The sequence below is a fragment of the Triticum urartu genome, chromosome 7A (genome assembly GCF_056163025.1).
Source record: "Triticum urartu cultivar PI428250 chromosome 7A, HENAU_Tu73, whole genome shotgun sequence".
In the NCBI taxonomy this organism is placed as follows: Eukaryota; Viridiplantae; Streptophyta; class Magnoliopsida; order Poales; family Poaceae; genus Triticum; species Triticum urartu.
In genome coordinates, this window is record NC_141879.1 from 451,974,839 (window position 1) to 451,988,294 (window position 13,456).

At 42.2% G+C, this 13,456-nt stretch overlaps 1 protein-coding gene across 1 annotated transcript; it reads left to right on the forward strand.

The window, feature by feature from the left end:
• Nucleotides 1-3,432: 3,432 nt before the first annotated feature.
• LOC125520429 (large ribosomal subunit protein uL10) lies at nt 3,433-5,903 on the forward strand. Its single transcript, XM_048685343.2, has 5 exons — nt 3,433-3,842; nt 3,925-3,993; nt 4,555-4,653; nt 4,741-5,133; nt 5,573-5,903. The coding sequence occupies exons 1-5, from the start codon at nt 3,585-3,587 to the stop codon at nt 5,714-5,716; spliced, it is 963 nt and encodes a 320-aa protein (XP_048541300.1). The 5' UTR covers nt 3,433-3,584; the 3' UTR covers nt 5,717-5,903.
• Nucleotides 5,904-13,456: the final 7,553 nt, after the last annotated feature.

Sequence of the window (13,456 nt, forward strand, 5' to 3'; positions counted from 1 at the left end):
GATAATGAAGTAAGTCAACCATCGATAGAGACTGCTGAGCGAGTCTCGATAGGAAAACCTTGAGCTTTGATGGAACACAGTCCTTCCACGTCATCATCCAATACCTTTGGTCCTTCTTAGAGTTTGAAAATCCTCCTCGTTCCTCGAGCCACACTTATCGTCGAGCTTGGTTGCTACCAATATACATTAGACGTCTCCACGAATCATTGCTCCTGCATAACCCTCAGTCAGTGACAATAGACATTTTCTGATGATGAAGTAAGTCGACCATCGGTAAAGACTGCTGAGCAAGTCTCGATAGGAAAACCTTGAGCTTTGATGGAACACACTCCTTCCACGTCATCATCCAATACCTTTCCTTCTTAGAGAGGAGAGATTTGGAATTAAAAGGTCTGAACATATTTTCAGAAATATACTTCAAGATGAGTTTTTTTAACACACTGCAAACATACGTAGACACTCGTACACATATCTCTATAAACACACGCATACACATCCTATCTTTATGAGCACTTTCGAGACCGAGCGACACACCATCTTGAGATTAACAAAGTCAACACAAACGCATTCGTACTTGATGTGAATGTTTCCTCTCACTGAACGTACACTCGCGAAATGTAATCTAACACTTGAACTCTAATGAGCTGAAGATACCATTGTCCTCCTAATCATCCAGCCACATATTGGTCCGCTATACTTTAAGATAAACTAATGTGTTGATTATAGGCTCTTAAAATTTTGCTCGTGTAGAGCTTTTCCCTCTTGAATGCCCAATGGTTACTAAAAACTCTTACAAAAGCAGCACGCCGTAACGACTCAATGAGACTAAAAATCCATCTTTTGGTATCCGGCTTGTGATTGCCCGTCAGTACATCAACCAAATCATAATCCTTGAGTGCTCAGAGGCAACACGCCACATTGTAGTCTAGCAATGAATGTATCCACGAATCATTGCTCCTGCATAACCCTCAGTCAATGACAATAGCCATTTTCCGATGATGAAGTAAGTCAACCATCGGTAGAGACTACTGAGCGAGTCTCGATAGAAAACCTTGAGCTTTGATGGAACACAGTCCTTCCACGTCATCATCCAATACCTTTGGTCCTTCTTAGAGTTCGAAAATCCTCCTCGTTCCTCAAGCCACACGTACCGTCGAGCTTGGTTGCTACCAATATACATTAGACGTCTCCACGAATCATTGCTCCTGCATAACTCTCAGTCAGTGACAATAGACATTTTCCGATGATGAAGTAAGTCGACCATCGGTAGAGACTGCTGAGCAAGTCTCGATATGAAAACCTTGAGCTTTGATGGAACACACTCCTTCCACGTCATCATCCAATACCTTTCCTTCCTAGAGAGGAGAGATTTGGAATTAAAAGGTCCGAACATATTTTCAGAAATATACTTCAAGATGAGTTTTTTTAACACACTGCAAACAGACGTAGACACTCGTACACATATCTCTATAAACACACGCATACACATCTTATCTTTATGAGCACTTTCGAGACCGAGCGACACACCATCTTGAGATTAACAAAATCAACACAAACGCATTCGTACTTGATGTGAATGTTTCCTCTCACTAAACGTACACCCGCGAAATGTAATCTAACACTTGAACTCTAATGAGCTGAAGATACCATTGTCCTCCTAATCATCCAGCCACATATTGGTCCGCTATACTTTAAGATAAACTAATGTGTTGATTATAGGCTCTTAAAATTTTGCTCGTGTAGAGCTTTTCCCTCTTGAATGCCCGATGGTTACTAAAAACTCTTACAAAAGCAGCACGCCGTAACGACTCAATGAGACTAAAAATCCATCTTCTGGTATCCGGCTTGTGATTGCCCGTCAGTACATCAACCAAATCATAATCCTTGAGTGCTCAGAGGCAACACGCCACATTGTAGTCTAGCAATGAATGTCTCCACGAATCACTGCTCCTGCATAACCCTCAGTCAATGACAATAGACATTTTCCGATGATGAAGTAAGTCGACCATCGGTAGAGACTGCTGAGCGAGTCTCGATAGAAAAACCTTGAGCTTTGATGGAACACGGTCCTTCCATGTCATCATCCAATACCTTTGGTCCTTCTTAGAGTTCGAAAATCCTCCTCGTTCCTCAAGCCACACTTATCATCGAGCTTGGTTGCTACCAATATACATTAGACCGAGCGCATCCTAAATACTCATTTTTTTCTTTCAAATCGTTGACCGATATTTATCTAGTTGCCTGGTGCATAACGAAATCCCAAGTATAGCTTTAGGATCTGTAGCCATAAAAAGTTTTGTTCTATTTTTGTTTGGTCCCGGTTTCATTTTGCACAATAAGTTCACTTACCAACTCGGGAGGGTCTGCAGTCAAACTTGCTATCGGCCTCATATCATAATCACGCGGGATCAAATTATATCTTCATATTTCTTGGTGTTGTGGCCATCACCAATCTATAATCTATAATACCTAAATAGTTGATCCTCACTATTTCTAATTCTATCAACATACAAGCCCTCCACCTCATCAAGTGTGCGACATCAGCATCCACTAACAATATTTTTCAGCCTATGCAAACCTTATTTCATTATCACTAAATTCTCTCAACATGTATGCATCCCACCTCACCATACAATATTTTTATTTCAGCCCATGCAAACCATACCAATATGCTTATTTTCGTCACTGAACATATGTAGTATATTAGATAATTATTTAATTTATGTACTTCCTAAAGGTTGTGAAATGCCCTGATTTACACATAATGCAAGTACGGAATATTTATATATTAAAATTAGTAGCTTTTGATTTAGATCTTTTATTGCATACTAGTCAATGCGTACATGCAATGCACGTTAATTTGGAAGTATATTAAGTGCATGCAGATATTAAATATGATACTATTTGCGTGTCATTATGTGATTAACACTATATTTGACATGAAATTAACTGCACGCTAAACGCGTTGAACGCTTGATATTGAAGCAGTCTACGTCGTTGGATTGACATGACTTAATGGCCGAAATTAATTGGATATGTCCCTTTAAGTCTTTTTATATTGGTACAGATATAAATATAAGTCATTTGTAATTAATTTTTATATTCCCGCAGCAACGCGCGGGTAAATTACCTAGTTCTCCTAATTAAATCCTGTGTAAGAGTGTCTCTTCCTTCTAACACTGAACGCCAAATGCATCTCGCTAGTTTTTTTTCTTTCTATTTTTAGGGGTAAATTCTTCTCGCTGTTTTTTTAGTGGAAAAAAATGCTTCGCTAGTAAGGCAGAATAGTTGAGCAGGCCCGTTATTTTTTTCAGCCGAAGCGCCCATCCATTCTGTAAGCAGCTGAGCAAGCCCATTCGGCCCATTCCAGCATCGCAACCCTAGCCAAGCACGAGCCACAGGACACTGGCAGCTATAAATACCCAACCCCTGAGCAACGAAACCCTAGGTTAAAGCGACGCCGCCGCCGCAAGCCGTCCGCCTCGCTCTTCTCCCGAGCCTGGTCCTCATCCTCTCGCCTCTCCTCCCCAACACAGATTTAACAATCTAGAGTTAGCGCCTCCGTCCGTCTCGTAGCTGCTCCGATGGCGATCAAGAGGACCAAGGCCGAGAAGAAGATCGCGTACGACCAGAAGCTCTGCCAGCTGCTCGAGGAGTACACCAAGGTGCTCATCGCTGTCGCCGACAATGTCGGCTCCAAGCAGCTCCAGGAGATCCGCAAGGGTCTCCGCGGTGACTCCATCGTGCTCATGGGCAAGAACACCCTCATCCGCCGCTGCATCAAGGTGCACTCGGAGAAGACCGGCAACAAGGACTTCCTTGAGCTCAGCAACCTCCTCGTCGTAAGCCGCCGGACTCGTCCCCCCTTTGATTCTTTTGATTCCGCCGCGAATTTCGTGCTGAAATGTATCCTCCGGTCTGTAGGGTAACGTTGGCCTCATCTTCACCAAGGGTGACCTCAAGGAGGTTCGCGAGGAGGTCGCCAAGTACAAGGTAAAATTCAGACCGGATCTGCCATGTCCCCTATTTATTGAATTATTATGTGATGGATTGCTGGTTTATAGTGCGGTTAATGGAGAGATATATCCTACGTCCGTGACAAGTAACATGTATCGCTAGAAATGTAGCCCCCCTGATGTGGTCTGTTTGTTATTCCTGTATTTGATGACACCTTTGCCTAGGTTTAGAATATTTGTAAATTAGCTAGTCAAGTTCTATTATTTTGATAAATCAGTATGTCGCACAAATGGTAGTTAAGTTTGACAAATGTGAATGAAGCAGAACCATTGAATTATTATCGACTCAGAATGCTGCCATTCGTTTATGTGTGCAATTTAGTTGTTTCCTAGCAACAAGTATGTATGTCAAAGTTCCTTTTTTTCTGTCAAACTGGCTAGTTTAGATAACAAATGTTATAAAATTGTGTAGTTGACACGTTCTATTCTTAGTATAAGCTATCTTTTTTTAATGCCATCTCTTAATTTTTATGTGATTTCTTTGTACTAAAGTTTAGAACATCTGAGGTTAATTCTTGTCTTGTGTTTTGACACACAGGTTGGTGCTCCTGCTCGTGTTGGGCTAGTTGCACCTGTTGATGTGGTGGTTCCCCCTGGCAACACTGGTCTGGATCCCTCCCAGACGTCCTTCTTCCAGGTTAGCATTTGCTGGTAACACTTTTCAGTTGATGCTTTTGTTTCAATCACATTTTATTACAAGTTCTAATTGTGTTGTCTTGTTTAGGTGCTTAACATTCCCACCAAGATTAACAAGGGTACTGTGGAAATTACTATCCCAGTGGAGCTAATCAAGAAAGGTGACAAGGTGGGCTCCTCTGAGTCTGCCCTGCTTGCCAAGCTTGGTATCCGCCCCTTCTCATATGGACTGGTCATCTGCAATGTCTATGACAGTGGGTCAGTCTTCAGCCCTGAGGTTCTTGACCTCACCGAGGAAGACCTGATGGACAAGTTTGCATCTGGTGTGTCCATGGTTGCCTCACTGTCCCTGGCGATCTCATACCCCACCATGGCTGCTGCGCCTCACATGTTCCTCAACGCATACAAGAATGTTCTTGCGGTTGCTTTGGAGACAGACTACTCATATGACCATGCTGATAAGATCAAGGAGTACCTCAAGGTAATTCTTGTTCTACAATGTTTTGTTCCCACTATGAAATCTTAATTTGAAACATGCATTAGAAGTTGTCTTGAACAATGGCATGAACTTTCTGTTTTATTTAGTTTAGAGTCATGTGTTGAGCTACTTATCAGGATGTCATCTGTTCTTTTCTAACCAATTCTGGAGCTTAAAAAGTGATATGTTTGGATTGTGTTAGCCTCTAATTGTCCCCTTAGTGTAATCTTTCAGTGTGTGAGATTTGTTTTTAGTAGTCATCATGGTATAATACATGACATGCCATCTCTGATCTGGCAGATGTTTCATCATATTCATGAGCAACTTCATCATTGTTAGCTAAGCTAGTCATGTTCACATGGTTCTTCCTACCACAGCTTAATTCTGAATCATGCATTTCCATGTCAGTTTTTGACACATTAGGTGTTGTTTTGCTGTGCAGGACCCCAGCAAGTTTGCCGTTGCTGCCCCTGCTGCTGCTGCCTCTGGTGGTGCTGCCGCCGCTGCCCCCAAGGAGGAGGAGAAGAAGGATGAGCCCGAGGAGGAATCAGATGGCGAGATGGGATTCAGCCTGTTCGACGACTAAGCTGTGTGCCTATCTTCATAAAGCCGTGTCCAGTCGCCAGTTTTGTTTAGTGTTGAACACTAAAGTTTTTCAGTCCTATCATTACCTTGAACAAGAATTAATTATGCTGTTTGTTAGTGTGTATCTGAATATGGTAACGTTATGTCATGCACTTAGTTACTTATATGCATCGCTCTGCTTGTGCTTCTCTGCTGTTTTTCACTAAGTTAAATTTTAAGTAGGCTTGTTTATCGATGTTCGGGATGGAGCACTGATTTGGCCGTTGGATGGAATGCGCTTATTTTGCCGATGACATCAGATCCTAGCGAGCTCGGCGGCCAGCCACCGGATCAGATTGCACTGGGCCGTGTGGGCGTAGGCATGTATGGGATGGACCTGGGTGCTGCTGCTCGAGCCGGTCGCGGCTTGTGCTTGCGCGCGTTGACGGTTGTGTGGGGTTCCTCGCATCCAGTCCTGCACAGGCAGGTCGCTGGTAGGGATGAGTACCGGCACCATGATCGCCATGCTCCAGGTCGGGAACCACCTTGAACCGCATACAACATTACATAGGGAGGAGTACATAATTAATTAAGGAAACTAATCAAATCTTAACACTCTCCTTAATTCTTCCTTGTACTTGCGATTGAACATCTTTGGAATAGTCTCCTCCAAAAACCTTGTGGGGAAAATATGAGGAATAATATAGGATATATTGGTAAAACTCATTCAAACCCTGTGGAAAAATAAGAAGAAAATGATCCAACATATAATGATTATTGCCTCTGTTAACTTGATATGAAGTATATTCATAGAATTTAGAGGGCAATAAATATGTCGTGTATACTTCTGTAAAAACCCCGATGGGGAAAACAGAAAGTATGACATAATCTTATGTTAATATTACTTCATTAAAAACCTTTATTAGAATGTGTAAAGTAAACCAGAAAGTATGACATAATCTTATGTTAATATTACTTCATTAAAAACCTTTATGAGAATTTGTAAAGTAAACTCATCAAGGAAAAAAAAGTATAATATGATCTTTTGAACATGAACAATTCAGAAAGATACTTTGAACACATTTCTGGAACACAGAAGTCGGTAGAGACCTGGTGAACAAATCAATCTCATGATTTGACTTACAAGATATGCAATATAGTGATATTGCTTATTACGTAACATGTTTGCATACGGGCAACACAAAAAACATTATCATTTAGATAATGGTTGGTGGATGTATTCATGAGGTCTGTTTCGAAGACTCTCCATGAGAGGGCTACCACACCTAGTAGGAACACTAAACTTCTCTACGATCTAACATCGTGGTGATCTGATCGATATATCCAATGATATCGGTGTTCACATTTCTGTGAAACTGAAAAATCAGGATAAGATGTTTGATGCCTTGGAGATACCGAAAAATATTCTTGAGTACCAACCAATTGTGTTTGATGAAACCAATGGCATTATGGAATATTGAGTCCCAATATCTCATTTCCACCACCTCTTGGTCTAAATAAATCTTTCTCTGCGTCTAGAGAATGAACTACCATGAGAGTTATGGATGAATAAGATTTGTCCACAATGAATTTCTCCAATATATTATGGATATAAACAACATAGTATACCATAATGTATGAATGAAGGTGCTCAATTTGTAGTAACGAGCGGTATTTTGGTTTACCCAAATACTTCATTTTAAATTCCGTCATTTAGATGATTACGTGTGTCGTTATTGCAGACACACAAACATTGGTAATCATCATTGTAGGAGTAATCGTTGTGTATAAGGAACTCACTAAGTCGGTTGTACCATATATACCGACAACAATAAGTCGTATGTCGACTTACTGATTTTTACACAATGTATGTTGTATTTTGCATTTTGATTCAGAAGTGAGATTCCATCGGGAATCAATCATATATGTCTGAATCTAGTGATCCACATGTATATGTAATCACTACATCTATCAACTGCACAAATAGATGATTTTGTACTGCCAATGATATAAGTTATCGGAATGAGATTCCACCTCTAGAGAATAGTTGGGTATCTGCGTGAACCCTTGTGCTACAATATTTGCTCTATGTTTCACCACCTTATTGTTCTCAATTCTGTTTCCAGAAGAAAACTGGTGTAGGTATTGCTTATGAATACCTTCCCATTATTGAGCAAGATCATTTCTACCTAGATTGTACCCTTTGCTTGAGTTCAGTCCGAGTGTTGTTCACACTTTGCCATGGCCATGGTCTTTAGATCTGAATCATTTGAAAGGTTTTGCAATCTAGTTGAGAAATATATGTCGACAATTGTAGACTTTTGGTTATATGTTTCTCCAAAATCTATATATCAATATAGATTTGATGGAAATATCGTTACCTATGGTGACTGCTCGCGATTTCCCAATGCGGCTGAGCCGGGTATTCCGATGACCCGGTCATTGTGTGCACTATGACCTAGGTTGGTGGAAGTTTTCCATCCACTGGGTGTATACTACCCATTAGGTGTCTGCCAACGTGAAGTTGACTTGCATTTACTGATTCACAGGTCTTGATATCCTTACTTGCGAGAAGCTGAATCCTTATGTACTTCTGCCATACATCTCCCCCTGTTGCTTTGAACGGGGAGTGGAGTAGATTTTGTTGATACCTCCACTCTTTCAGGCGTACTTTTGCAGGATTGTAGGATTGTGTGACATTTTTATAGTCAGTAAATGAATCTGGCAGGTTATTTGCAATATGTTGCAAATCTTCCGAACCATGCATGGTTCAGCTCTTTGAGTACGTGGATATGAGGCAGAAATGTGTTGAACATTCCACTAATTTCCTGGCATTCTTTATGGTACTTGAATTCTCCCCCTAATGCCTGGGAATATTCCTCATTGAATCAACATACTGGCCTTGAATAACTCCCCACGTGAGGGGCTTAAGGTATTGAGGGTAATACAATTATTCCTCACATAGATCTCAACTATATGTTGATGGGCCAATGATGTATGTCGGGGTGGTGATATCGGTGTGTAACCGAATTACCGCAGATAGGAAATACTTGGTAGATTTCCACGTATCATAGACAGAGGGGAATAATATTATGCAGTTTGGTCATGAGCGTGTAAAACTACATGACTCCAACGTAAAGTTGGTAATTTGCAATTCGAGAGTGAAGATAATGCAATGAGCTTAACTGCTTTGGATAAAGGATTCTACCAAACCATTTTGAGTCTAGACATTAGGACAAATTGCTAAACTTCAATCCGAGGGCCATAGAGAAAGGCACTCAAGGAGAATTCTTCAATGCTATCCATACAATTTTCTTGAAATCGATGTCAGGATAATGAGCCAATGGTTTTGTGTGAATAAAGCACACACTTAAGACCATCATGTAGATATGTTTTTTAGAACCATGGAATGCCTGAATAGTCTAGTCAATGGATGGAAAGAGCCACTTACCTCAACTTGATGCATTTAAGGAGTCTGAGTGGTTCAGCTTTAGACTTTAAGGTGTGCGAGCCTTCAAATTAGCTTCCTTCTGTCACTTGTAGTGCACATAAAATCCAAATGTTGTTAGAATTTAGCATCATAATAATCATAAATTATTGGAATTGCTGATAGTTTTGGTTTCAATCCAATGTCTCGATGACCAAGGCGAGTATGCCAAGTTTTTCATATAAAAGACATTCTGGAAAGCTATCTTGGATGCAACATGTGGTACGGGCTTTGTAGTATATGTAGTGCAATCTAGATGATACATAGAGAATGTGCTTGCCATATTAATTGCATATGGTAAAGAGAAGTTATTTCTCTTTGTTGTCATCATAAGTTTCGCTATGGAAACTATTTTGACGGATAGCTTCATAATTTAATAGGGTACGAGTTAAACCTGGGAAGCAATAAAACATCCCGACGTTACTCGAGTACCCACAGGGATAGTAAATATGACTCGAGTTGAGCCAACAAATACCTCATCGCGTCTAGCGATTTTAAAATGTCTCCTTTCTCTCAATGAGTGGAAACATTGGACTTCCCTGGGTATAGAGTTTATGGTGCATATGTCCACAAGGAACATATCATTTTTCATCGGATTGACTCCCGTATAAATCTATATATAGACATGAAGATTCTCAATATGAAAATCATTGTCAGATATATAGAATACATACAAATGTATTTGTACCAAAGTGCTGGTACAATATGTTGTGATATACAATATATGATGACAACAATACTTATGTTGTTGTCATAACATCGTAAATGGACATTAATTATATTGGCCACTCAGGAGATTGAAAGACTATTCATAGTCTCCAAACATGTCGGTTGAGGCATATCAACCATCGCATTCTCCGTGCCCATAGGATCCCGTCACAGCTGGTGATGTCAGATTGAAGGTTGAAGTAAGATTCAAACCTTTGTCCCTGAGGTTCATTGTATCCCAGGAATTGCTGATACAGAATAACCAGATGTTGAGATATGAATCTAATGCCTTATTATATATAAGACACAATTTTTCTGTTAGTGCTATGAACTTGACCAAAGGTGAATCCAGGATTGCACACATTATCCCATAAGACACAAGAGCAATCAAGATGTCCATGGCCCAGATAGGGCGGTGATGGCCATTGAGGGCGAATGCCTCAAACTCTATAGCCATATGTTATCTCTATGGGTAAACTAGATATAATTAATTTACAATCAATAAATTAAAGATCGTCATGGTTAGTGTTGTAATGAACTTAGCAAAATCAAAGGAAATTTCAAGAAGTTGGCTTGAAACCATTAGCGAAGTTGTGTATCTCAAATTATTAAGTATGGCATGTTGTAGATAATCTCCAAAGGAAATTTTGGAGTAGATCTAGCCGTATTAGCGGAGTATAAGATACTCACACTCCAAATGCCTTATGTCATAACTTAATTAAAATGCATGGGAGAGCACATTGGCAATCATAATGTCAAAATGACAAAATGTAGGCGTAAACAGTAGGTGTAGATAAATTTACACTCTACCTCATGATCCCAAAACATCAATTTAAGGAAATCACTTTGAATTTTGCATTGTAAATTTGCAAAAGATTTAAAATCTCAATTGCAAACGGTGAATGTAATAAATCTCGACATGTGCACACACGGAAATATATTACATCACACATTTTCAGTGATACACATAGTACTTGAACTGAAAAACAATACTAAAAGACTTGTACTGTAATCAACAATGTCTACAACAGGAAGTAAATTACTGCTAGAACTACTGTTAACAGACTAATTTGCTAATAAGCTGAACTAGTACTGACGAAGCAATAAAGTAAGTTGCTAGTTAAATAGACAGGAAAGTCTGCTGGTGTGCCGCATGCACATGGCACGTATGCAGTCTATTCGGTGAGTCAATGAGATAAGGAGAGAGAGGAAACAAGTAGTCTCTCGATCCTCAAATCCTCCACCGAAACAGCGGAGACCACCATGCGACTTCCTCCAGTACCACTGCAGCAGAGCTCACCAACGACGAGCAGTGTTCTGGCTGCCCTCTTCCTCGTCGAGGATCCACCAGGGAGCAGGGTCCTCGGGGTGACGCCGTTGGAGGCGCTATTCGCGAGCCTAGCGTCCAGGCTCCAGGTGCCAGCACGGTGGCCGCGGCTGCTCGTTGGCGAGTCTGCCGGCGGGCTGGCTAGCGGGAGGCCGATGGCCAAAAGGCGGCGGCGAGCGCCTGCGCGCGGTGAAGGAGGTGATGTGTCCGAAGTTGGGGACGGCAGGCAGAGCACATCAGCATCGACGCGCGGCGAAGACAGAGGCGCGGCCAGGGCGCTCGTCATGCTCCTCATGTCGGAGCCGAAGGTGAACATGGAGGCCCCGGTCGGCGTGAATACGTAGGCGAGGGCATCGCCTTCAATCTCGACAACCGCAGGGGTTTGAGGCAGAAGGCGTGACGCCATGGCGTTGGCGTCAGCGACCGTGGCGCTGGTCGAGCCAAAACTGAAGATAGATGTGGGCGACTGCCCAACAGCGTCCACGCCGGTGGCGCGGCCGTACTCGTGCAAGGGGCAGATAACCCACCCATGCGTAGAGCACCAAAACGCAGGTGGCGGTGCGGCCTGTGCCGGGCCGGCAGTGACGGGGAGGGGGGCAAATTTTTGTGTTTTGACCCTTTTCTAAAACCTATTCGAGATTTGACCCTAGTTTAAAAAAATCTCGAAATCTGACCCTTTTGCTACCGCCAGAGCCCATGGCGGTAGGGTCTAACAGCCTACCGCCAAGGACTTTGGCGGTATGAAACATCGCTACCGCCAACCGAGCTGGCGGTAGCCTGCACAACCTTACCGCCAAGGTGCTTGGCGGTAGGCACGAGCACGCATTGTGTTCAATACTTAGGAGTTTTTTGGCGGTAGGGCATGCAACCCTACCGCCATGGACCTTGGCGGTAGGCTGTTATACCCTACCGCTATGGTCCCTGGCGGTAGCAAAAGGGTCAGATCTCGAAAAAATTTCAAACTAGGGTCAAATCTCAAATAGGTTTCAGAAAAGGGTCAAAACACGAAATTTATCCGCCAGGGGGGGGGGGTTGCGGATGCCCTGGTCGCGGAAACGACCCGTACCATGGCTGCGCGCAGGGTAGCCTCCGGTGCCGTGGCGGCGGCCAATGAAGCAGCCTAGCCCGTACCGCTGACCGTCGAAACGTCGGCGTTCACCAAAACCGTGCCGGCGGTGGTGTGCTACGAAGCGGCGGCGACGGCCGTCGTTCCGCAGCAGGCGGCGAAGGAACATCGGTAGGCGAGGCATCTCACCTTTTCCTTGTTCGTGTCCTCCTTCTCGGTTCCTTTCCTATGTCGCGCTCGGCAGAGGTAGTGTTGATAACTTGTTCGAAGTAGAATCTGAGAGCGATCGAGAGAGTAGCAAATGAATCGAACTGTGTTCTTTATTCCATTGACAATCAACTATTTATACAAGGTGAAACGTCGCCTCTACAAACCGACATAGGAGGCAGTGTTTCGAGAGCAACTGTTGATAACCCACAAGTATAGGGGATCATAACAATTTTCGAGGGTAGAGTATTCAACCCAAATTTATTGATTCGGCACAAGGGGGGCCAAAGAATATTCTCAAGTATTAGCAGCTGAGTTGTCAATTCAACCACACCTGGAAACTTAATATCTGTAGCAAAGTATTTAGTAGCAAAGTAATATGATAGTAGTGGTAACGATAGCAAAATGTAACAGTAGGAAAAGTAATGTTTTTGGTATTTTGTAGTGATGATACCAATAGCAACGGAAAAGTAAATAAGCGAAGACCAATATATGGAAAGCTCGTAGGCAATGGATCGGTGATGGAGAATTATGTCGGATGCGGTTCATCATGTAACAATCATAACCTAGGGTGACATAGAACTAGCTCCAATTCATCAATGTAATGTAGGCATGTATTCCGAATATAGTCATACGTGCTTATGGAAAAGAACTTGCATGACATCTTTTATCCTACCCTCCCATGGCAGCGGGGTCCTTACAGAAACTAAGGGATATTAAGGCCTCCTTTTAATAGAGTACCGGAACAAAGCATTAACACATAGTGAATACATGAACTCCTCAAACTACGGTCATCACCGGTAAGTATCCCGATTATTGTCACTTCGGGGTTAATGGATCATAACACATAATAGGTGACTATAGACTTGCAATATAGGATCAAGAACTCTCATATATTGATGAAAACATAATAGGTTCAGATCTGAAATCACGGCACTCGGGCCCTAGTGACAAGCATTAAGCATAG

Bases quoted from the DNA above. Each gene is read 5' to 3' on its own strand.
- LOC125520429 (XM_048685343.2), top strand. From the start codon at position 3,585: ATGGCGATCAAGAGGACCAAGGCCGAGAAGAAGATCGCGTACGACCAG. The intron at 3,843-3,924 runs GTAAGCCGCCGG...TCCGGTCTGTAG, and splicing joins AGCTCAGCAACCTCCTCGTC to GGTAACGTTGGCCTCATCTT. The intron at 5,134-5,572 runs GTAATTCTTGTT...TTTGCTGTGCAG, and splicing joins AGATCAAGGAGTACCTCAAG to GACCCCAGCAAGTTTGCCGT.